General features: G+C 36.2%; 3 protein-coding genes across 5 annotated transcripts in view; 2 read left to right on the top strand and 1 right to left on the bottom strand.

Moving 5' to 3' along the window:
• Positions 1–475: 475 nt before the first annotated feature.
• The window catches only part of LOC149775041 (RPA-interacting protein A-like), a 32,320-nt gene continuing 7,798 nt past the window's right edge, over positions 476–24,997 (top strand). For 2 of the 3 annotated variants that reach the window (XM_089944096.1, XM_089944094.1), the window contains exons 1-5: positions 476–605; positions 3,199–3,324; positions 5,810–5,974; positions 21,092–21,170; positions 23,066–23,186. In XM_089944096.1, the coding sequence (XP_089800222.1) occupies positions 3,238–3,324; positions 5,810–5,974; positions 21,092–21,170; positions 23,066–23,186 (452 nt within the window). In that variant the 5' untranslated portion in view covers positions 476–605; positions 3,199–3,237. The remainder of the gene's footprint in view (positions 606–3,198; positions 3,325–5,809; positions 5,975–21,091; positions 21,171–23,065; positions 23,187–24,997) is intronic. The other variant, XM_089944095.1, reaches the window with a different exon arrangement.
• Positions 612–3,156, top strand: LOC149775043 (ciliated left-right organizer metallopeptidase-like). The gene has a single exon (XM_089944093.1). It carries the CDS (start codon positions 798–800, stop codon positions 2,922–2,924), a length of 2,127 nt encoding a protein of 708 aa, XP_089800219.1. The 5' UTR covers positions 612–797; the 3' UTR covers positions 2,925–3,156.
• Positions 17,521–21,085, bottom strand: LOC149775042 (uncharacterized). Its single transcript, XM_089944097.1, has 3 exons — positions 19,768–21,085; positions 18,977–19,059; positions 17,521–18,513 (listed from the first exon to the last, which is right to left on the bottom strand). The coding sequence occupies exons 1-3, from the start codon at positions 19,928–19,930 to the stop codon at positions 18,124–18,126; spliced, it is 636 nt and encodes a 211-aa protein (XP_089800223.1). The 5' UTR covers positions 19,931–21,085; the 3' UTR covers positions 17,521–18,123.

The following is a 24,997-nucleotide window of genomic DNA, read 5'->3' as shown; positions in this document are numbered from 1 at the left end:
GCCCACGATTTTTCTCCATGTTAATTTTCCATTGAGGCTAGAGTGGCCCAGGGGTCTCTGTAATGATAATTCCCATTGAGGCTAGGGTGGCCCACCTTACTCACATTGTTTTATTAATAGAATTTCAGTCCTTTAACAGTCCTGAGTTCGGAACACTCATTACTAAAATTAGCACCTGACTCTTTGGTGCGGAATTGAAAGCACACATTTCAAACAGATGCAGGTCCAGAAAATGCCGCGGCTCATAACCTTTCCTCTACACAGAAGTTGACATCCAGGTTTCATCTATACTGATAAATATACGTTTGATCATGAGCACTCAACAATTCTAAGTTATTGAATTTTTAATATCATGGTGTTTGCATAGGTTTGCTATGTGAACTGAATTAGTACCGTGAGTCCTTGATTGATGACCATAAGTATTAGGTATTTTCTTTTCAACAAATGTTCAGGAACCAGTCTTGACGTTTTTACGGTTTTTTGAAGCAAGGGGGATTGCACTCTTGATGACAAAAGTTGTGTGACTGAACGCGGGAGCCCGATGGTGGATTTACATTTTTTTTAAGAAAAAAAGGCTTAAAATAACCAACAGCAAGTCGATACTAGTACGTAATGGAATAATGTTTTTGTTTTTATTTGCACGACTATTGTTTTAAGACGTAGATACTTTTGTTGTGGGGGGGGGGGATTCTAGGTTTTAGATTGTCTCCTCTTAGATGCTGGTGAAACTTGATAACGTTTGAGGAGGCAGATTCCATAAACCTAAGGCAACTCAGGCTATACTTCAATACCTAAGAATGTCACGCTGCGTTAAAGTCATGGCATTGATTTGCGCAAATCTTGTAATTTGCATAAATGTGTCCACAAACAGCAAAGGAACTGGTGAACATCACTCGGAAAAAGTTAAGAACTTTCTCGATGCTGAGAGATACCATCACCATATTCACAAACCTGTGTATAAGCCCATAAGAATACATCCCCATTTCACCGACATGCCAGAATTAGATAGGTCTGACTTTGGCGTTTTAAAATCAGTAATACATGATGCAATTGATTATTTTCAGAATACATTATCAATTTTGCGTCTGACAGGCCCACTTCTCCTGAAAAGAACTGGCTGTAGAAGTTCATGGCAAAATGGTACAAATGCTGGTAAATGCTCTTATTTCATTCAGGGTTATCGATTTGAAAAATGTTTGGACGAGTTTTTAATTCCAAATGAACATCTTGAGGGACTCATTCAATGGCCATACGAAGGAGATAAGCCAACCCACATTAAGTTTGAAGCTGGAAAAGGAATTCCTGATACTGATTTTGTATTGTATGTCTCTGCTTCCACCACTCCAAGATGCCTGAAACCCAGAGGCTATCCAAAGTTTAAGCACCCAGTCATTGGATATGCATCCTTTTGTCAGCTTGGTTTGTATGATAGACCAGTTGCAGGCCAGATCAATTTTTGTCCGCTAGAACTGCATTATTTCAAGTTTGACCAGACAAGACTTTATATGACAGCTGTTCATGAGATAATTCATACTCTAGGATTTACAAGAGATTTATTTGAAAAGTTTCAAGATTGCTCAAAATCTAGTCTTGGTGAAAATTGCATAAAACGGGATCCTCCTTTGTACCGCAATATTGAAGGGATTATAAGGTTGTTAACTCCAAAGGTTATTGAAAAAATGCAGGAACATTTTTTCTGTAATGATCCAAACTTTGGAGCACCATTACAGGTTTTAGAAAGCCAAGTTCAGTCTCACTGGGATAATTCTCTTCTGCATGGGACAATAATGACTCCCACTTTGGGCTTAACAAACCTTACTGCAATTGATCCAATCACTCTAGCTGTTTTTGAAGATAGTGGTTGGTATAAAGTTAATTATCAGAAAGCACAGAAGTACAATTGGGGAAGAGGAGAAGGCTGCCAGTTTGGTAGAAAAAAGATTATTGACTCAGAATTTGATACATATTTTTGTAATGAAGGAGTCAGAGGTTGCCATTATCTACACACCAGCAAAGCAGACTGTGAAACAACTGAATTTGATCATGGAATTTTCACAGCAAAGCCAGGTTATGAATGTGATAAGGAAATTAATCATTTAGCAGTGATAGACACAAATACGAAAGAGGTATTTGGTATTGACAGCAGGTGCTTTGTGTCAAATTTGACGAGACCATTTGAGAATATATCATTGATGAATTCTTTGGGCATGAACAATTCTGAATTGGAAGGAAGATGTTACAGGCATAAATGTATAGGTCCAAAAATACTTCAGATTAAAGTAGCAAATTCTGAGTGGATATATTGTCCTGAAAAAACCCATATTACAATTCCAGGATATCTTGGAATAGTCATTTGTCCAACAAATCTTGAATTTATTTGTCAGACTGACTTGGCTACCCAGGAGTCTACTTCTATAATATCAGTTAATACTAATGATATTAAACATATCACACCTGAATTGGGGGCAGAGAAAGAATCATTCATAAAAATTACAATGATTTTGGAAATAGAAGCGAAACACAAAGCAGACTTTAACATAAATAATATCGTGATGAATGTTGTAGCTGAAAGAATTAGGAAACTTCTTATTGAAAATAGAATGAATTTCACTATTCTTGGGTCAGAAACAGACATGCAGAATGGAGAAGTACAACTTGTGTTGAAACATTCTGAAAATAAGGATAAAAATTTAGGGATGAACTTGACCCTATTGTTGGACAATTTTGGACAGAATTTGACTATTACTTTGTCTGGAAAAATGTACAGTTTTTATGTATCTAATATTACAGTGATGGACGGTGAAAACCAGGAGGGATTTGATCATGATATATCAACATGCCACACAGAGATATTGTCTTCATCTGGAAGACACTTAGATTCATTTTGTGTTGTTATTTTTATTATTATTTCTCTTTTAAATTGAGCTGATAAAACAGATTATGTTATTCCAAATGGGAAAGCATTTCCAACTCACTATTGACTTGATATATTTACGCAGGGTATATACATACCAGAGCCAGTTTCCAATTATTGAATTGATCTAGACAAAGTTTCTTTGTCTTTGAAAGGAAGAAAGAGTGAATTTGGAATGATAATTGTAAAAATCTGTTTTTTTTTGTGTTTTTTAAAAGAAAAAAGAATATGGTTCAGTTCCTTTTGCAGTGATAATTTTGGACCAGATAATCTTTACATTCCAGTAACTTTCATATTGTCACATCTGTCCTAGTCCTTGAAAAATGAGCAGTGCATGTTCAAAGGTGAAGCAAGTTCACAGAGACCTTTACAAGACAAGGACTCCTCCATGGAAAGAATCTTACAGACAGGTAAGTCCACCTTCTTCAGGGAGAATAATCTTTTGCATATATCAAAATATCAAATAATATTAGAAGTTTACAAGCTAACCAGATTTACCATATTTGTCCCATATATCCTATGCCTGAATAGTATAGTGTTGACAACCTACCTTGCACCTTGAAAATGCACATAGTCACCCATCAGAGGTTTTTTTATTTCCTACTATTTTGGAAGTTTCCTCCAACTTAGAGATCACTTCATGCAGTCATCTGTCCAATAATAGAGCAAGACTAGCTATCTATTTACCATATACTCTTTGATATATCAAACTTTTTAATTATTGAAAACTCTGTAATAAGAAAAAACGGGGTGTGATTTATTTATTCTAAACATGACATTCCTAACATTTTCACTTAGAGACAACCACATTTCTAACAATTATTCAGAAGTGGGCAGTCGTGATGCTCACATATATATGATTTAATAAACACATTTTCATCATAAACTGTGTTCATGCCCAAGTTTATTGTGTATTTATCAATAAAATAAAGATTATTATAAATCTTGTTGTCAAAAGATTAGACCAATGTAAAATCTTTATTTTTAATCCTGTTGACTGCATATTATTCTGAATCTCTAACCTGCTGTCCTTTTTGTTAGGATTAGGAAATCTAATCCAATATTCATTTTAAAACATTAAAAAAGTTAAGATAAATTGAAACATTGTATCATTTCCTTGGTGTTATTTATTTATTTGTATAAAAACTCTGTGCACATGCCATGTTTGATATTGAGATCAAAATTCAGTCCCTCTTTGCTTACCTGTGGTCTTGATCTCCACTCAGATCAGACAAGTCATTACTTTAGTTTTATTTTAACCCTGTGATTTGTTGTAATGGCAGTCACTTGGGTAATTAGTGTCAGACATGTTGTTCAGATATATAACAAGTTCATTGTTCCAGTTAGCAATTAAATAGTTTCTTATATTGAATAAAATATATTATATATTTATTTTTGAAACATTGAAGACATGGACACCAGAAATTAACATGCTTATTGCCATGCCATTTTTATGTTACATGTTGTCAAATATGCAGTAGTTCATGGAAGTGTGATGCAAAAAAGGGGATCTACTGTCAGAAAATGAATTTGATTTCTACATGAGTCAGTGACATATCACTCATTTAAGGTCAGATATAGGCATGTGGCTTACCTATATGAGGACCGCTCCAGTGGCCAAGTAGTTAGAGTATGCACCTCAGATGTGGTAGGTTGTGGGTTTGATCCCTGGCCGAGTCATACCAAAGACTTACAAAAATGGTACTAACAACTGCCCCACTTGGCACTCAGCATTAAGAGGTTAGTGTTAGGACTGGTCAGCCAGGTGTCAGGATAATGTGACTGGGTGGGACATCATGCTACATGTCTGATGCATTATGCCCCAGTGCTAGACATCACTATAAACTGCCACACTGCAGACATCGTAGCAATATGACTGAAAAATTGTTAAAGCTACGTTAAAAATCCAGATCACACACACACACACACACATATACCTATATGAGTACATACAGTATATAGTAGCTAGTGGTATATGTCAGTATTTTACTCCTAATTGCATATTGGTTGGACTGGTAGTGGAACTAGTTTTATTTATTTAGATCCTAATATGGATGAAACACTATTGTGTAACCAGTCAAACGCTTGTCTTAGCATAGCTGACAGTCAGATATCAGTGGATCTATATCTCATGACCAATAAACGGGCAAAGTGTGATCTATGGAATTCCTTTGGTTTTAAATGTAACTACAACAGAGAAGATGATAATTGCTGGCAGTTTGTCATAGGTGCTTTGAAAGTGTAAAATATTTCAAGGGACTACTAATCTAGTAACACATGTATCATCTCCATCCGTCTGTGACTTTCTGCCCCTGGTTGTCTGTTATGCCCAGTTCATTTTCTGAATTGGAATCACTCTTGAAAAATAAGTTTGCAAATCCAGTCTTTTAACTTGCAATGAACAGTATACAAAGCCTTTGAATCACAAGCCAGTTAAAAGGCACCTCGCCAAGAGTGGCCACTATTACAAGCGTAGTTGCTAACTTCAGTGTACAACATCTCGGGTCTTTCAGTGTTGTTGTAAACAATGGATTCACTAAAATGTTAGCTGGAGAGTATATGATACAAAGCAGGCAGTTTTTTCTAGTTTTCAGAATGGTACACTGTAGTATGTGCAGCAGTATGTATTGATAATTATTGTTATACAGTATTCTATATCGCATTATATTCCAGTATGATTTCAACTGGCAATACTCACCCCACATTTGTGCTTGGGTCATTTCAGAAATGTACCCACATTTCTTCATTTTAAGGTTAATTTAATGAAAGACTGTTCCAGTTGCAGAGAGGCTTAGAAGGAACTGCATTAATATATATTGTGCAGTTCCTAAAAGCTTTTAGGTAAAGAAAATTTTTTCACCATTTTTTAATATGTCAAAACAATTCCTGTTATAGAGATGCCTGGATAGGCTAAGAGAGAATCGCAGCAAGCTTCAGATGAGATTCAGAAAGATGGGAGATTCCAAAGGTTCTTTCATCAAGGAGTTAATGAGAGAGGAACTCCTTGACATGAAACACCATCGGAATGAAATCAAGTCCAGCAAAGAAACCAAATCTGAGGTAGAGACAAAAGTTATTTTCAGCACCGATCAGTTAAAATCAAATAGATTCAGAGAATGAAGAATGGTAATTAATTATTAATACATATTAAGAAACCATGTATCATTTGAGTTTTAAATATACAGAAGCTGGAAATATGAGTTATTGTTTTCTTTATCAATATAGAAAGCACTATCTTACTGTATTTATAGTTGTAGACCAAGTACACTATATATCGGAGATAACTTTGACAATGTATTGTATATTTGTGAGTCAGGAGCTAAACTCTTAGGTATATTCTAAAGTACAGGTTTGCAACCTTTTTTGGCTTGTTGGGTTTGGCAAAATGGATAAAATGGTAAAGATTGTGGGCTGCATGAGCAAGAATATTCCTTGTCACTAATTATGCAAATTAATTAAAATACATATTTTCCAAAAAAAAGCTGTCTACATGGCTGTGGGCCACACAATGTGAAGGTCTGGAAGAGGTTTCTTTATCAGCCAGGAGCCTGGTGATTTACCCAGCTACTTTAAAAAACCCAGTATCCTCCTTGGGGGAGGTCCCTCAAACACCCCACCAACTTTTGCAACTTGCCCTCGAAGTTTAGAATCTAATGGAAGGCCCAGAATGGACCGCATGCAAGCCATGGGTTGGCCACACCTGTTCTATATGATCCAGCTTGATTTTTCAAACAAAATCAAAATAGGCAAGATGTATTTTTTTTCTGACAGCATGGTTGTGGTTGCATATGGCATATGTGCTAAAATTAACATTTAGCTCCTAGATTCCATTCTGACAGCATGGTTGTGGTTGCATATGGCATATATGCTAAAATTAACATTTAGCTCCTAGATTCCATTCTTCAGATATTTTAATTTTACCCATTCATTATACATTACGAGTATATTCATTACCTACAAGTCGTTTCAGCTTATTTTACCAATACAAGTGCTAGAAAGTTACCTGTTTGCTGAGGCTGAAGTCAGAAGAGTGGTCTCAACTTGGGATATAGGCATTGACTCCAAATCCAGTAGTTGTGAGTTGTTGGATGATTTAAATTGTCATGAAGGAACCTCTGATTTCATTCGTCCAGCCCCATACATTTCTGTTGTCTCCATCTGTAAAGGAGATCCCAAGTGCTCAGATGACAGATAAAGTATTAGCTCATAAAAAGGGCAATTAGGGTTGTACAATAACTGTAGACTGGTTTTTATTCTAGACCTTCTCTCATCATAAAAGCCAATGGGAGATTGAGACTAGTCATTTACTTTTGCAGGCTTAGTAATTTTATTGCTGCGCCAGAGTTTAGGATGGAGACAGCAAGGTTTGTTTGGCTGTCTGTGTAGCATGATGGATAGGTGATCAGTCTTGACCAATCTGACACATATTTCCACATTCAGTATTTGCAAGTGCCTTTACTGCAGCAACCGAAGGGTAGTCTACCAATTCCATGTCCTTCCATTGGGCCTTAACCTCGTCCCAAAACATTGGACTGCACCATACCATACAGCAACAGTGGCATATCTGGATGATAGTCTGCAAAAACACTCAACCTCATTTGCATTTTAAGGTGGAATGTCATTGTGAAGAAGCTGGACCTTGTCTCTTCTAAATATTACATTCATCTAGATATGGAGTTCCTAACACATATCAATCTGGTTCATCTTCCTTCTAAACATATCAGCAACATCATTCATATTTAGGAAATGCCATCTTCCTGGACATTAAATTCTGTGAGAAATTTTCTTCAACTCCTCAGCCTGCTCAGTGCCTCAGCCACTTTTATGTATGTCCTCTGCAGATGTTCCTTCTGGCACAATGGTACCCGATTTCAGGTCATTTAGATGACCAGTCTATGGTTCTAACTGAAATCCAACACATTCTGCTTTAGAGGCAAAGCTGGGTGTGTTTAGAAGTGGCAATTTGTTTATAAACCCTACAACTACAAGTTACACTTTGCACCTACAGAATTTTGCCAGGTTGGGGAGTACACTTGCTACCAGACTTTTCAATGGTCATTAGCAAGTGGTTATTGGAAGACAATGCTCTTCACATCATTTTCTTGCAAATGAAGGCCATTTTGTTGACATTTGCACTTCAGGGGCCAGCTGATGTTAGACTTGTTTGAAATTGGAACAACATACTGCCCACCATCATTTTCATTCCCAGACCCAGATCTTGCAGTGGACATACCTAGGAAAATCACAGTGACCATCACTTTGCTTAGACAGCTGAGGTCTTCATTATTCTATCCTTGTCTGGAGAAACTCCTCTTTTATACCAGGCTTTTGTCAGGGATGCCTGTGAGTACAGGAATTCTGCTTCTTAGTTGTGGACAGAATCTCAACAGCTAGGCAGCCATTTACTTTGAAGGCTCATGAGGGGAAGTTGTGTGTTTTCACCAATTGGTATCACATTAACATTGTCACACCACTCAGAGCCTCCACCCCTACAGTTGGCTAACTTCCTTCTTTTTCTCTTAGGGGGCGCTCACCAATTAATATGTACTTTAGAGAGGGTGACGTATGTAAGGTGAAGTAGTTTGCATTTAAAACATGCACAATGGAGAGAATGTTGGCATACCTATATGCTACAGTAATGTAACATGGATGATATTTCTTTGGATATTGTACTTTTGGAAATTTTACATGATTTAAGTACACTGCTAACTAAAATGACTGCTCCCTTGTGTTAAAAAATCAGCCTGAATTAGTCTAAAGTACACTATACATAGCAGCTATTAAAATAGGGAAAATGAATTTTGCCAGACTAGACAATACCAGCTTCTGAAAGTGCAATGAATGAATTACCAAACATATAAAATGTAAAAAAAGTTATTGGCTCTTTTTTATACAATTTACCTCTTAAGTTCAGGAAGTGAAATTGACCAAGTAGAGCTAGCACTTTTTTGAAAGGTGCACATTTGAAGTAAGGCCAAGCTGTATACTCTATAACCCATAGTACACCATCAATCATACACCAAAATAAAGGGAATTAAAGGTTCTTTTAATTATACCTAAGATATACAAGGTCTTTTTTAAATAGCCAGTATAACCAGTGAGGAAAGCTGGGGAAATTCTTTTTCTTTAAAATCCTAACCCTATGCAAAATACGCAACTGTAGAGCGCCACCTTAGGACAAAAATCTAGCCCTAATCACAATCAATGGATACTGTTTCCCAACTTAAAGGAGACTAGAAATCAAAATTTTCCTTTTACGTATGTAATTCTCTACAGATTTTAATTCGACTGCAATGTTTATAAATTAAATATCGTAAGCGGGTAGTGATTATATTGCGTGGAAGATACCACGATTCCGTAAATTGCCGAGTTTTTCCGAGTTTTGATGAGACGACAGATCACGTGGTACCGTGACGCTATACTAGCCAGTCCTCGAATACAAACATAAACATTGGCGAGCGAGGCAGACAGGAGACCACATTTGGGTTGCACATTCAAAGTTGAATCTGCAATCTGATATAATAGTTTATGTACTGTACTGGTAAGTGCTAAAAGAAATTTGTTAGGCACAGGCCCCGGGCTGGTGACTTAAATAAATTAAAGTCCTGAATGAAATTCCACAAGCCCGGACAGTTCATACCTGTCAACTCTCAAGCCGGGAGAAAAACCTCCCGATTTTGGGGGTATTTCCTCTTCTACCTCCCGATCTCGAAATATCTCTCAATTTTGCGCAGCGAAGTCCCGATTATTACATTATGTCTGTCAATTTTCATTTGTCAGAAGAAAAAAACCCAACCCCAAACCATTTTTAAATATAACGTATGCAATCCACAGTCTAAACTGCCACACTGCAGACATCGTAGCAATATGACTGAAATATTGTTAAAGCTACGTTAAAAATTCAAATCACATGCACACACGTCTAAACCGGCACTGGACGATATAATTAATATCATACAACAGTTTTTTTTTCTTTCTTTTTTTCTTCTTCAGTAAATAGAACGTGAAGATTAAACATTATTCAAGTAAATTTCAGATTTTTTAAACAACTACAACAGTACTATAGTATTAAAAAAAATTAAAAGAATAAAATTGTCACCAATTAGCTTAAATGAATGATCACTTTGAAATTTTCTCTGCAAACAAAATCGCAACTTCATTTTTGCCAAAGAAACTCGGCCAGTTAACACCTGACATTCCTCTAACGTATATGAAAAGTTTAATTATCATGATTAAATTACAAGGAATAATATATATACATGCAGTATATGTGGCCCTAAAGAACTAATTCTGAATAAATATTTTATTCAGCAAACAGTGTTACATGCATTAAGACTTAAACCTAAGGAAATAAGGTGGGGCATAAAACGTATGAAAAACAGTTGCCACAAGTACGGTAACTTGTGACTGCAGATTTGAACTGTTAAAATTAAGTCCATGGCATCGTAAGTAACAACAAAATAGGCATCGTTTATTTGGTAATCAGTTGCTGGTGCTTACGCATACTCACACTGTCGAACATGGTTTCTTTGAAGTAAGTATGAAGGGCAGTCTATTTCACAAGATCAATCCAAGGATAAGGATTATGTTCATTAGTCACACCGGCTTTATCGTTTGCGTACTTAAATCAAAACTTTAGCTATTTTGCAATTTAGCCAGAACTGACCAGAATATGCAAAAGGGGCTTGTCATGGGGGAATAATAAGGCGTATCACAGGGAGAAAAGGCACGTCAAATGGGCGGTCGCACATTGGGGCAAGGGGGGGGGGTCAATACCCCCCCCTCCCCGTTCTATTAGACAGTTAATGTGAAACTTTGACCTCTTTTTTTTTTAATCGCTGCTTTTTAAACTGCCGAAGGAATAGTTTTATATCAGTTCCAATTATTACAGATTACCGTTTATGCATACTACATGTATACAATGCATTTTTTTTAATTTTTTAATTTTTATAAGATTACTGAAAATCGTGTTTTCTCGAAACACGACAGGTTTAGAATCTTATTTTTAGAAAAGTTTCCATTTGATTAAAATCAAATCTAAATTTCACCTAGAACAGTGGTGATTTGATTTAGATTGTGCCGTGTTAAGGCATGTATGTCAACATCTTGAAAATACATTTACTCATTTCACCAGCGCAATCAAAGTTTCCTCAGGCAAACAATTTTTGTTTAGACAAGCCTGACGGGCACCTCACTTTGAATACAGGACGGGCCGGAACTAAAACCAGAAGGGGCCCAGGGTGTCAGGCTATGAGATTTGTTTTTAGCACTGCTGTTATTAGATAAAAGATGTGTGGATTGATTGTTGCATTTTGTGGTCACTTACTCGTCTTTCGGCCTGTTTTCGTAACTCACACATTTAACACTTTTCCCAGGATTTAAAATGTCCAAAGGTATGTCTGGAACAGCGCCAACTTTTAGTCTAGGCCTAGCATTTGCGTATCTTTGAGCTGCTATTTTTTCATGATCCCTCTCGTAACATTCCTTTAGAAATGTAACGAGCACATAGTGCTGTATGGTGTTGCTTTGAATTCGGCTCGTTTGTAATAATGTACCCATTCTTTCATTATGTCTTTATCTTTCGGAAAAGATTTTTTTTTTATGTCAACAGGCTTTTCTTAATGTTCTATTACACCCGTAAGCAAAGCAAAACGGTATTGTCTTTTACTCTGGCAACTCCCACTTGGGCTGCTGGAGTCGCTACTATGACGTCACGTCCCGAAAGTAACCGAATAGGCGCGGAAATTTTGCATACGAGGTCACGGAAATTCAGCTCCTAGAAGATAGGCCAATATTTAAATATTGGCATTACGGTCGCAGATGATACTTCAGAATAAGGTTTTCTGCTATAGTACTTTTATTATTATTCTATATTTCCATTGGTTTCTGGTCTCCTTTAAGACACATTCAGACACCATGACAGTCATGATATTGGCAGAACAAGGATCTTCCTGACTTGTCCAATTTCAACATATCTTGGCCCTGTTCACTCGCCTTGTTTCCAAAATGGAAGTTCTCCTTGGTCATGACATAGCTCTTTTCAGATTGTCCAGATCTGTGTCTGACTTCAACTTAGCTGAACTCTTTATCATACAAGACTTGCTTCCTGGTACATCTAGCTTCAGCTTGCAGGGTGAGTGAGCTGCATATTCAGTCCAAGGATCAGAATTATGTGCAGTTCTTATCTGATGGTTCAGTCATCCTAATGATACAACCTTGTTCTGTATTTATCAACTGGTTACTGTTGATAGGCACAAGGCTATCCTGCAAACATAATGTCTCTGTTCAAGACAGTGTAGTCAGCTGGCTGGCATGTCTAATTTATCCAGCATGTATTTATGTGACATGGCCTTACAAAGGAGATCGCTAAATCTTGTCAGGCCACTGGTAGCTGCCTAGATACCATCGTTACCATGCCACCCTCAAGACAGCATGACCTCAATCCTGGGCATGACCTTAGAATTTTCACTAGATTCGCCTGGGAATCATTTACATATAAGGTAATAGCCATGTGTGGGATCCCATAGGAATTTCCCAGACGAGTATAAACTCATAATCTTCATATATGCTGCCTTCACATTAAAACAAATTCATCCTTTCAGTAGAGCAACCATCATGCTTCTAGTGGGCGATATGGATGGATAAAGCTTGGATTCTCAAGCATTTCCTTCTCTTAACCTGTTCTCCTTGTATTAATGTGATCATGTATTTGATGGAAAAAGGAAGTTTTTTTGGTAAATTATGTTTCTTCAAAAATACTTACCTAATAATATTACATTCAGGGAGGGTTGAATTCAGAGGTAGCAGAGGTTATTTCCTAATGTTTATGTGCTCTGTTAAATGATTTAAGAGAAATTTAATTTACTGAAAACATTCCGTTCAACATAGATCTTGCAACTTTTCAAGAGTTGTTGTTCAATCTAGAGATTTATACTGGCTGTAGTTAGGTCAGATTTTCCAAGCATATCAACTTCCTGAACTTGATTCACATATGAAATACCTTTCTTTTGCATGCAATTGTTATCTTGGAATGGGCTGTCTGCGTCTTTCTGACAGTTTGATTATCATCAGCTATTTCAGAAGGCAAGGGAAAACTAAACCCAAAGATGTCTGCTTTCCCATTTGATATTTTCTCAAGTGGTGTCCTCATCAACAAGTTAACTTTCAGGTCTGCCATGTACCAAGGAGGTGGAACACCAGGTTCCCAACCCTCATCACACCAACCCCAGATCTGAAAGCCAGCACAACCAGCTTAATTTCCCTGTATTGGAATGGTTGTGATCAAAACACTTGCCATGTGCCACTCTGTTTCACAAAATCCTGCAGAAAGTGAAAGAAAATCCGAGTGCTAATTAATCATGATTGCTTCTCTTAAGCAGGAAAAGTAATAAATTAACAAACTCCTCAGTCTCACTGCTGAGATCCCCAGGTCAATCCTGCCTCCTGCTCATCTGCTGAAACAGCTGTGCATGCAGATTCTGCATGAGAACTCAGAGATGTTGAAAAAGCACACCTGGCTTATATGGAACAAGCCCTAAGATGGAAATGTTTACTTGAAAAACTGATAGACAGAATTGCTCAGTATATTTCTGCTCAGGCTTTGTCCTAGAACAAATGGGTTATTGACTCAGCTCGCAAACCAAGATGAAATGAATTTCTTATAAATATCAACTCAATAGATTAGGGCAGTCACGTTCAGGCAGAACTGTTGGGAGGCTGACATTGTTTGGGTTGGGGAATGCACATCAGAGAACCTTCTTCAGCTTTAACCTCAGAGACCTTTCATCCTAAAAAGATCAGTCTGACCTGGTGGGACCTGTATCAGCAGCACAACAGACTACCTTCCCAAGTTTCTCAGCAGCTTCATAACAATGCTTTTTACTCTACTTCTGGATTTGTAGGCATAACAATTTTTCACTAAACCATGTCTTGAATATTATTCTCTTGACATTATGCTTGTGTAGTCTATTGGAAGATGAAGTTAATTTTTGGAGCAAAATGTTTCTTTCATGCCACAGTCATAATATAAACACTCTCTTCATTGTCCTCAGTTTGGTTAAATTCTTGAAAGAGCATGCAAATCCATTCCAGTAGTAACTGATGACTGACATGTTTTGGCAAAATTCCTTCTATTCCAGGGGAGACCACTCTTGCCTGACTTCCATTTCAGCAATCGAATCATTTTTTTTAGCACATTTGTTTTTGATGTTTGTCCTTCAAGTTCAAAGATAACTATGACATCACTAACTGGTTTGGTTTCTGTGAGTATCCAAGTTGCTGATCAAGCTAGTTTTTTTTTGTGTGCTCTGAAGTAGGCACACTGGACAGGAGATGCTGCTTGGGGTTGCTTGATCAGTAGAGGATATATTCATAGTCAGTAGCACAAGCATGGATGAGGCTGCACCAGGTGGAAGGATCCCCAAGACTCTGGGTTAGTGTTGAAGTGCTTCAAGGATGACTTGAGGGAATCTATGAATTGTTTCTTATGACCTCCCTGAGATCACTTTCCCTCCATTAGCTCACTGCATATGATCTTCTTTGGTTGTCACTTATCCTATTGATGTGGCCTGCCCATCTCATCTGTGGTTTCATCAGCAGAAGGGGAATGTTTGGAATGCCAGGCCTGTGTGAGAACCTCAGTGTCCCTGCACTTCCACACATTTGCACAGTCTGCCAGGGGTCACACTGCTTAGCAATTCTGGCACTGGTTTTATCATCAGACAGTGTGGACTGCAAGTGATGGTGTACTGCTGAGATAGGTGTATGTGTCCATTTCCAGGATGGTTTGGTAATTCTCTGCGACATTTTGACTCAATGAAAGGCTTTCCTGGTGCAGGTTGATATATCACTTGTCATCTTGATACTGGTTGTGAAACCAAAATTATCTCAAGCTGAAGAGAAATAGTCCAAACTGTGTTGCATGTCATACTCAGACTTGGCATTCAGGCAACGGCCATCAGCAAATAAGAGATCATATAGCTTCATCTTTGCCAGTAATCTCCTCAGATTGAAAAACTTGCAATCAGTCCAATATCTGATGTTGATCCCAGTGTGGTTGTAATGGAAAGCTTAATTAAAAATAGCAGAAAACATCATACTGAAGCGGATTGTGACCAACATGCAGCCTTGCTTTTCTCCATTGGTGATTGGTGACTGATAATGGTTTATGTGACTCACCATCATCCATGACACAAGCAAATATGCCATCATGGAATTGCCAAACGATTGCGATTAATTTCTCTGGGCAACCAAATTTTGCCCTGATCTTCCATGACTGAGACATTTGTCAAGTATATGAATTCATGTAAAGGTTAGATTTCTCTTCCTGTCATTCCTCCTGGTGATTCAGCAGAAATCCTGTCTAGAATTTTGCTGGCTACTGGCAGCAAGGAGATGCCCCAGTGGTTGTTACAGGATTGCCTTGTACAAGTCCACAATAGATGCATCTTTGTACTCCTGGGGTATATATAGACCATTCTTAGAATGTATTCATATATTCATGTGACCCTGGGTCAGTGAATCCAAAACGAGGCTAATATAGGCACCAGTTTCATTTTACCTCGCAACCATGGTTGCTACAGTTGATACCGGCAACAGAAAAAATCGTGACAATTATTGTTGTGTTCCGTTGTGCGATGGGAATGCTAGAATTCACATAGATTTAAGCTTCCACCATATCCCATCAGTGAAGAAGATGGAGCTTCGTAGAAAATGGATTGTTGCAATACGTCGTGATGAGGGGCTGAATTTTAAGGTAAGAAACTGGATGATTGTTGGTGTGTTTATATTTTCTTTGCAGCTGAATGATGTAAGAATAAGAATTCCAAATGCAAAATAGATTCTGTCGATGAAGTAAATGATTGTATGTATGTGTGTTTTATAATGACAGGTTTCTAAAAATGTTACCCCTAGTCCCATTCTACATAACGGGGTCATCGAAAACTGGGCGTACCTCCAAGCAGCGCATTTTTATAAGAAATTATGAATTTTGCGTAGGAGTAGTAAGTACAGAAAAGGTAAAGTTATTACGTCGTTAAAAAAAACCAAGTAGAATGTAAATGACCACGATAGAGAAGAGAGATAGCACCAGTACAATGAAAATGATGAGAGTACAAGTTGAATGAAATTACGAGAGAGAGAGAGAGAGTGGATAAGAATTAATGAAGCTGTTGATAAAACATCACTGCATAATTTCTCTTATTTACTCTGAAAAGACCTGATTTATGTGGGGCTTATTTTGCTTGCTGTTCTCCTCCAGATGGCACTGATATTTAATCAAACCATAGCTTTGTAACTTTTGTTTTACACATTTATTTCATAGTGTGTGCATGGTGTGTGTGTGCATGACACAGTGTGTTTATGTGTATGAGAGAGAGAGAGAGAGAGAGAGAGAGCAGACAATCAGTGGAAAGCAGCCTCTGTTAAAACTCTTGTATAATTTTAAATTATAGTGAAGCTGGTAACTTTGCTAGTTATATTTTTTTGTCTCCATTATAGTTAACAAATGTTGATGAAAAGCTACATTATTATTTTATCTTCTTCAGATCCTGTGAGTTGCATATAGCATGCAGAAGTAAAATTACAGAGCTGGAGAAGAGACTGAGGAAAGCAGTAACAGAATTGGAAGAGAAGGAAAGGCAACTGCAAGATTTGAATAAAAAAATAAACATGGAGAAGCTTGGATTGAACAGATTTACAGATGATGATGAAATGATAGAATTTTACACTGGTTTTCCCACATATGAGGTTTTTATAACCTTCTTCAATAGCATCAAACCGACTGCAATTAGAATGAAGAGCTTATATTACAGCACAGGGAATGACATCAACATCAGGGGACGGCAAAAGGCAATGGACCCAGTGGATGAACTTTTCATGTTTTTGTGTAGATTGAGATGTGGATTTCCGATTGAAGATATGTCTGTTCGATTTAATATTCACAGGTATTCTGTAAGTCGGATAATAATCATGTGGACAAATTATTTGTATTTTTTACCAAGTCGTGAGCAGGTTCAAGCAAATATGCCTCTCGATTTTCAACTGTCCTACCCAGGAACTAGAATTATTATTGACTGCACAGAAATATTTACAGAAAGACCCTCATCTCTAGTGCTTGCATCAAAGACTTATTCAAACTACAAAACTCACAACACCTGAAAAGGTTTGGTAGGGATAGCCCCACACGGTGCAATCACGTGTGTCTTCCTTGTACTCGGGATGCATGAGTGATGTGGAGATCACAAAGCTGTCAGGGCTTATAGATTTGTTAGAACCAGGGGACCAAATCATGGCAGATAAAGGTTTTGTTTTACATTAAGTTTTAGAAGGTACTGGTGTTTCCATTGCAACACCACACTTTCGGTGTAGTGATGGGCAGTTCACAGCTTCCCAGGTGGAAACCAATCAAAAAATTGCAAGCCTGAGGATACATGTGTAAAGATACATTAAGAGGGTGAAAGAATACAAAGTTATTACAGTCTGTGGTGCCTTTGACAATTTCTGGGTCAATAAATCAGTTGTGGACAGTAGCAAATGTACTGACTTTGTTCAAATGACCACTAATTAAACAAAAGAAATAGCATTTTGTGACATGGAAGTATCATGTAGAACTTGTGAATGAAAACAAAGATACTGAGACATTATGAAAGTACCACATAAGGTTCATTTTATTGACATTTCAGTAGTTTATTTTTAGACCTTAAAATCATGCCACATTTCATTGGCATCTTGTCATGCAAATACCTTTTAGATGTGTGAATCTTGTTCATTTTATTAACATTTCAGTAATATACAAGTTTTTTTTAAAACACCTTTAGTAACATCGTGTAATATTTCAATGACATCTTGAATTTCATGCAAATACCTTTGGTAAGATGTGTGTATGTCTATATATATATATATATATATACACACACACAATTACTCAAAGGGTTCATGTGAAAATGATACACAATTCTATAATGCATCTATGGGTGACTGTTCCAGCCTATATACATATATAGTAAGCAAAACCAGCTACGCTGAATTTAAAATTGACAATTTATGTAAGTAGATTTTAAAAGCAGTGCAACAAAGTCCACATTGGCAACTGACTTGCAGCCATTTTGCTTGGAGTTGTCAGAATGATTTAATAATGTAAAGGCATAGAAAATTCATTTTAATATATCTTACAAAACATTCATATGCATATATACAAACAGGAGAACATACTAATTGAGGTAGAATCTATAACAGAAGAGATCAAGCTTGTCCTTGACAGCTTGCCAAAATTCCCTGTCAAACAGAATAGTCTCAACATGAAAGTCATTTTCCAACCACACACAAAAATCACACCATTCCAGTCCTGTAACTGCCAACTGCATTTGAACTTGGTAGTAGTAGTTGTGGTTTGTCTTCAATTTCAAGGCATCATTAGAGACCGCAAGGTACTTCAGAGATAGTAAAGTGTCTGCAACTGGACATTTAATCTCCAACAAACCATGGGGGGGTGGGGTCCTGTTGGGGTTGTAGACTTTACGATCAGGAGTTGCAGCAAGCCAATGACAAAATGGGCTCACAATTATGCCACTTGGGTACAGATTGACATTGTCATTCATTCTCTAGAAGAAAAAAGTTATTTTTTTATATAAAAACAAACCAAAATCATAAATCGCAATAATTTAAAAGGTGGTTTTGTTTCTTATTCCAATAAAATGTTCCTACACACTGGGGTGTCATTTATGCAATACAAATTATTTTCCTTGATTTCTTAAGCAGGTTTTACAAATTTTTGTTGTTGAAATTTCTTTTAAAAAGGATACAAATCGGATAATTTTCTTTTCTTCTTTTCTTTACAGCATACTCATTTTGTATTCCAAAAGCAATCCTAATTTAGGAAAATAGACAGCCCTGGAAAGTTTATTTGAAGAAATATGATATGGCCAAACTGTATCATAGACAGCATTTATGCAAGATCTGAATTTCAATAATATTTTAAGTGTTGAAATATTAAAAATATCTGTGCATGTTGAATATAATTTTAATAATTTATAATATAAATATGAATGAAAATGACAGGTTTACCTCAACAACATGTGGTGACTCGTTCTTCTTTTGTGATCTAAAACACCGTCCCTTGACAAGGCATTCATTTCCATCTCTATAAACTGAAAATAAAAGAGAAACTCAGTTTAATAAACAGATTAACATAATATCCCATACATAAAATGACAAAATGTTATATTGTTTAGACACGATTATTCCCTATTATGTTTACTTGATCTAATGTGTGCAGTTACATACTGGGTGTTAAAATTCATCCATCTACCAACACCACAAAACTAATAATAATTATAATCAATGAACAATGAAGAAGTTCACATAAATAAGGGACCAATTTGTGTGTTTGGGGGCAGGGTGCTCTTTGATTATATATATATATATATATATATATATATATATATATATATATATATATATATATATATATATATGAATGGATATAAAACAGCTTTGAACAAATAATCCTGCTGTTTTGTGGGTAAATATAAAAATGTCAGGTTGTGTACTTTTGATACATATTAAAATGCAAGGTATGTACCCAAAACTATTTAAAGCGCACCACAAAGTCTGTACTGGTGAGGAAGGGGGCGTGGTTGGTTAAAAGGGCAGTTTGTGTCACTATGCACGTTTTGTAAATGTTTTATTTTGACCGCGTGTTTTGACCACAATACTGACTGACAGCTGTACATTTAAATCAGACCTACTCAGAAAAAAAAATTATGCTTTAAATAGTTTCATTTCTATATCGTTAACTTGTGTTTTGTGTGCAGTAGAGAAAAAGTACACTCAAGATAGGACGTAAATCAACTTACCTTTAAGAGAATGGACATATCCCTCACTGTAATACTTGAATCCTTTTGTCATCTGTTCATTCCCTGAACTGCTGGAGACACCCGTGATGAAATTCTCAACGAATGTAAAAGAAATATCTGGCAAACAGCTCAGATCGTTACACGATGTACAGTAAGACGCCATATTTTTTTCTCAGTCTGCCTACCATAGCCTCGTTTTCGCGATACATTAATATTCATGAGGATCTCATTAAGAATGGTCTATAGCTCCTTGAGTCCACATTAATTGGAAGAGGTCAGTCAGTTTCTGCACTATGTTCAAGCCAATGTCTTTGTAGACTTCTGCTGGTATAGTTATCTTTTCCAGATGATTTGCCATTTGACAGCAAGTCAATTGCTTTCACAGTTTCAGTCAGCACTGGAGGATCAGCTTTGGTATGAGACTCGTAACTCTGGGTTTGTATTGGACTGTTGTTGAGTGCTGCCTTGTAGTCTAAATTGGCCTTTTACAGCCAATGTCTCCTGTTCAATAGTCTCCATATGGCAGACTTGCTTTCTTCAAACCAGTTTTGGTGTTTACATGTGGTGGGCCTGAGGGTTTTGGATACACCTGAGTACACAGGGTTTCAGAAGGATGCCCAATTTTATTTTACATTCTCTGAGTTTACATAAGTTATTTCTAGTTGGCTGCACAATTGTTCAACAAAGGTGGGATTCACATTCTCCTGTTTCAAATTGGAGACATTGTGCTTTTTTGGGCACTGTTTTGCCATATGTTCTTTATGATACCGAGTTTGGACACTATGACCCTGAGGTCAATCCAGCATTTCTTGGTAAAACAGGATGAAAAACATGGTGAATGTCTTAGTTTTGGCAGGCAGGATTTGCAAGACATTGGATATACTCATAATTTATTTTGATTGGGTAATTATTATCATAGAAACAATATTTTATTATAAAATACTGATTTTTTCCACCCCACTGCATGTACCTCATGCTAGTACAAGAAAGTTGCTGTGGTACCTGATGTTGGTTTTATTTTTAAAGACACTGGAGTGTGGCCAAGATATCAGTATGTGATTTCACATAAGTTTTCATTAGGTATGAAATATATGAGAAGAATTGAATAACATGATACAGAGATGCTATCAGCAAGTGAAATATTCTAATATTTGATGAGTAATTTTGTGCCTAGATACAGCAAACTTGTAATATTTTTAAAAATCATAAAATTGTACAGACTTGGCACGTCTTGGTGACTTTGATATTAAGCTTAGTATACAGTTATGATATACAATATTGATGACATGCTTATGCAGCGAAAACTTTGTGGTGTCTCTTGTAGGAAGACCTGCTGGAAGATTTTGACATTGACCAAATGCTAAATATGTTTGAGGATATCCAAGATGAACTTAGGCAGGAGGGTAAGAATTTTAACATGGTGAAACACTTTCTTATCTTGTTAGAAATTTGCCAATTTGTAAAAGTTAAACTGAATGAAGTCTTGTAAACTTGTTTGACCAGTAAGATCCATACTCATCATGTTTAATGGAGACTTTGCCTGGAAAATTAAATTAATTTTGTCTCACCTGCATATCTGTATGTACCTATGTGTGTGTGTTTAAAGGATTTTTAAAAAAAACAATTTGCATGCACAGGTGAATTTTAATAAAATGTATGTCTCATTTTATGTTTTTATTACTTTTCTTGAATATAATTTGAAATAAACACTCATGATTAGGAATTTGGGAATGTGGTGTGCAGAAAAGAGTTACATCCAATAATTAATATATGGACTTCAGAATGGATTTTAAATCTTTTAACTGATTTATTAGTGTTCCAACCACACTACAGTACACCAGTTTACATTTCTGCATGCCCTTTGTCTATAGAGGCTGTAACAATTTGACCTGTTGAGATGGACAAGCCTTTACATACCATATATGACTTGTATTGAAAAGACTGGAATCACCACACAGTGTCCTGCTGGAAATGTAGTACTCTATCTCGGATTAGGTTTGATATCCATAATTTAGACTGTTCCAGCTTGGAATGAAGCATTCTATCTCGGAATAGTTACTATATCTGTAATTTTTACTGTTCCATCTGGGAATGATGTTCTGTCCCAGAGCAGTTTCTAAATCTGTAACCTTTACTGTTCCAGCTGGACAATATCTTCTCTATTTCAGAGTAATTTCTACATCAGCATTTTTTCTGTTTCTAGCTGGGTATAATGTGCTTATCTTTGATTAGTTTCCACATTATTGATTTGTAATGCTCCAATTGGGAAAGATATGCTCTATCTCACAGACATTTTTGTATCTAATTTTTACCATTCTGTGTGGAAATGGGTATGATGTATCCCATAGTAGTTTGTCGTTTTTACTGTTTCACCATGCTGCCTTCCGAATTCATGGTCATGTTCATATGGGGTTGTCATCAAAAGACTACTTATGATATCTTATTTGTTCTAAATGAAAACAGGGCTGATCTGACATCCAGTGTGGCCATTGTGGCTGATATCTTGAAAATCTTGTTATTGCTACTCCAAAACCTAAAAGTCATATTGATCTGGGGTTTCACGAGATAACTTCTTATGATGTCTGTATGTCTATATATGAAAATGGTGCAAATCTAATATTCATTATGGCCGCTCACTTGAAAACTGTGTTGTTACTACTTGTACTAAATTGAAAGTCTTATTGACATGGTGTTTTACTCAAAGACATCTTAGGGTATTTGTCAGGCATAAATGAAACTGAAGCTGATCTGAAATCTGGCATGTTCACAATGATTGTCATCTTAAAAATCGTGTTATTATCGCTCCTCCTGAATTTATGGTCATATTCACATGGGGTTTTCACAAAAAGACTTTTAATGAAGTCTGCTTGGTTCTAAATGAAAATGGTGCTGATCTTCCATTCAGGATGATCACTACAGTGGCTAATTTGAAAATCTTTTTATTGCTGAGAAGTATCAGAGATAATTTCAACACTTTGCAGTTAAAAAGAAGAAATGGTCTGTCTTTAACTCTTTGAAATTCTTTTTAGGCAGCAGATTTTCATTCCCTTTGAGGAACACACACTTTTACTTTTCTTGCAGGTAGTGATGTGATCTAAGTAGTTTAATATCAACTTTCAGTTCCATTTTGGTTTCACACAAGTTGACAATCCAACTTCTTTCTAGTGAAGTAGATCATAATTCATGGCATGCATAGTGCAAACCAGTTAACAGGTCATTTCTTGACAATTGAAGGTTCAGAAATAATATTTGCATGTGAATCAATGTTTCCCTTAAATGTGTACATTTTTCATTACAGAACTAAAACTACTGGAAGAATTTGAAAAGTATGAAGACAGCCTTCATTATGAAGAATCTGTGCTGTGTTCAGCCATTGAAAAACTATGTACAGAGGAAGTTGTTTGTCCTTTATGTCAAAAGTATGTGCTCTAGTAATCATATAAGATGATAAGAAATATTACTTCACCCCAAATTCACAATACTCCTCAACTCAGTGTTACATCCAAATTCCAATTTTAAGTAATGTTTAAACTTTTTCAAATATAAAATGGTTTAGAAATTTCAGCTTCATTTGAAGATTACAAATATGGCTGATTTTTGACAAAATGTGAACAGATGTATTGGAATAAATAACGTATTTGACAAGTTTCACTGATATAGGGCCCACAATTATGGGAAAATGTTAAATCCTATGAAACCCTCAGTGCTTTTTTTTATATAAAGAATGCTCTCTGTTAAAGTTTATATAACTTATATACTTGCTTATAAGTCCAACTGTAAACTGTACAGACCCAAATCTGCTGTTGCATGATGCACATTATGTCATGGCAGTTCATGAACTATGTTGTTTGCAGTTGGACTTGACTTGTAAGCAATTATATACAGTACATTATGTAGGCATGTGGCACTGATTATTTCAACTACAGGTGTAATTATTTGAAAATCTGATAACATGTATCTATAAATGGTTACGATATATACTTGCTTATTAGTTGAGTCAAACTGCAAACAAGCTGCACGGCCCCAAATCTGCTGGTACATTATTCAAGGACAGATCTGGATCAGTGCAGTTTACAGTTGGACTCATCTTTTAAGTGAGTATATATGGTAGGTAGACTTTGACTGTTTGAAAAGGCCTTCATATAAACATGATAAGAGCACAGGTGCACTCACAAAAAGGATGAATCATTATGACAGATCTTATTAGCTGTTGATCACTGATCAAAATTATCAAAATTGGAACCAACAAGAATATTTCTCCTCCAATGGATTAAAAGATGGCCCTTTATTGAAAAAATAAGATGTTCTGCAGATATTTTTTAGAAAGTTTTTTCAACAGCCAGATTACCCTGATACTTAAATGAGAGACACTTCAAACATTAAAATTCACCCAAACAGACAGCATCATAATCAAAGTTTTCTCTTGCCTTCCCCTACCCAGTCTTAGATATTTGGATAGTTACGTCTGTGGAAATGGTCATTTGAAACTACTGACTACATCAGTGGCACTAAGAATACAAAACCTATGATGTACTAAAAACTGATTAGAACAGAAGGAATCTTTACAAATTTTCAGAATGAATAAAGCATGAATGTGGTTGTGAATGCCTGGTTCAGACTCATGTGGTGGTTGTCATAAGTTGTGTGTTGAAATGACATTGTTTTTTTCTTCCATATGATATAAATTGAAAATGCAACAATTGAGAGATATCTGCATTTTTCATTGGGTAAAGAATATAAATAGAAAATAAAACTGATATTATTTTCTGGTCTTAAAGTAAATGATTTTTGCTCACACAATTGCACTAAAGTACATAATTAAAAATATGCATTAAAAAACAGTTCATGCTAAAAAAAATTTACTTTAGTTCTAAATTTGTCAGGACCCAACCGCTTTGAGGCCATACCCAACTAAAATTTATCCAAAAAGTCAGGAACTCGAGTATCAGAAATAACATGTGATCCCAGCACTAAGTAATCCAAACAGAAATTATATCTCATGCATTCTCTCTCTGTATTTATCGTCAAACAAAAACAAGATGGATGCCTGTGACCATATATATACTGTAGTGCCATTTCATGCTGCAAATATAGTCTTTCACTTGTATGAAAAGATCGATTTAAAATATTAGAATTCTGTAACATATTATTTACAATTTACACGATTTAATTTATTTGTTATTAATTGTTATCATTAATTGTTTATAAGATCACTATAACTTTCATCTCA

The sequence above is a fragment of the Sinohyriopsis cumingii genome, chromosome 19 (assembly GCF_028554795.1).
Source record: "Sinohyriopsis cumingii isolate HCF-2022 chromosome 19, ASM2855479v2, whole genome shotgun sequence".
Taxonomy (NCBI): Eukaryota; Metazoa; Mollusca; class Bivalvia; order Unionida; family Unionidae; genus Sinohyriopsis; species Sinohyriopsis cumingii.
Note: the sequence above shows the minus strand (reverse complement) of the source record. Positions and strands in the feature narration are given on the sequence as shown.

Bases quoted from the DNA above. Each gene is read 5' to 3' on its own strand.
- LOC149775043 (XM_089944093.1), top strand. From the start codon at position 798: ATGTCACGCTGCGTTAAAGTCATGGCATTGATTTGCGCAAATCTTGTA.
- LOC149775042 (XM_089944097.1), bottom strand. From the start codon at position 19,930: ATGGCGTCTTACTGTACATCGTGTAACGATCTGAGCTGTTTGCCAGAT. The intron at 19,060-19,767 runs GTAAGTTGATTT...TTTTATTTTCAG, and splicing joins ATATGTCCATTCTCTTAAAG to TTTATAGAGATGGAAATGAA. The intron at 18,514-18,976 runs GTAAACCTGTCA...TTTTTCTTCTAG, and splicing joins AGTCACCACATGTTGTTGAG to AGAATGAATGACAATGTCAA.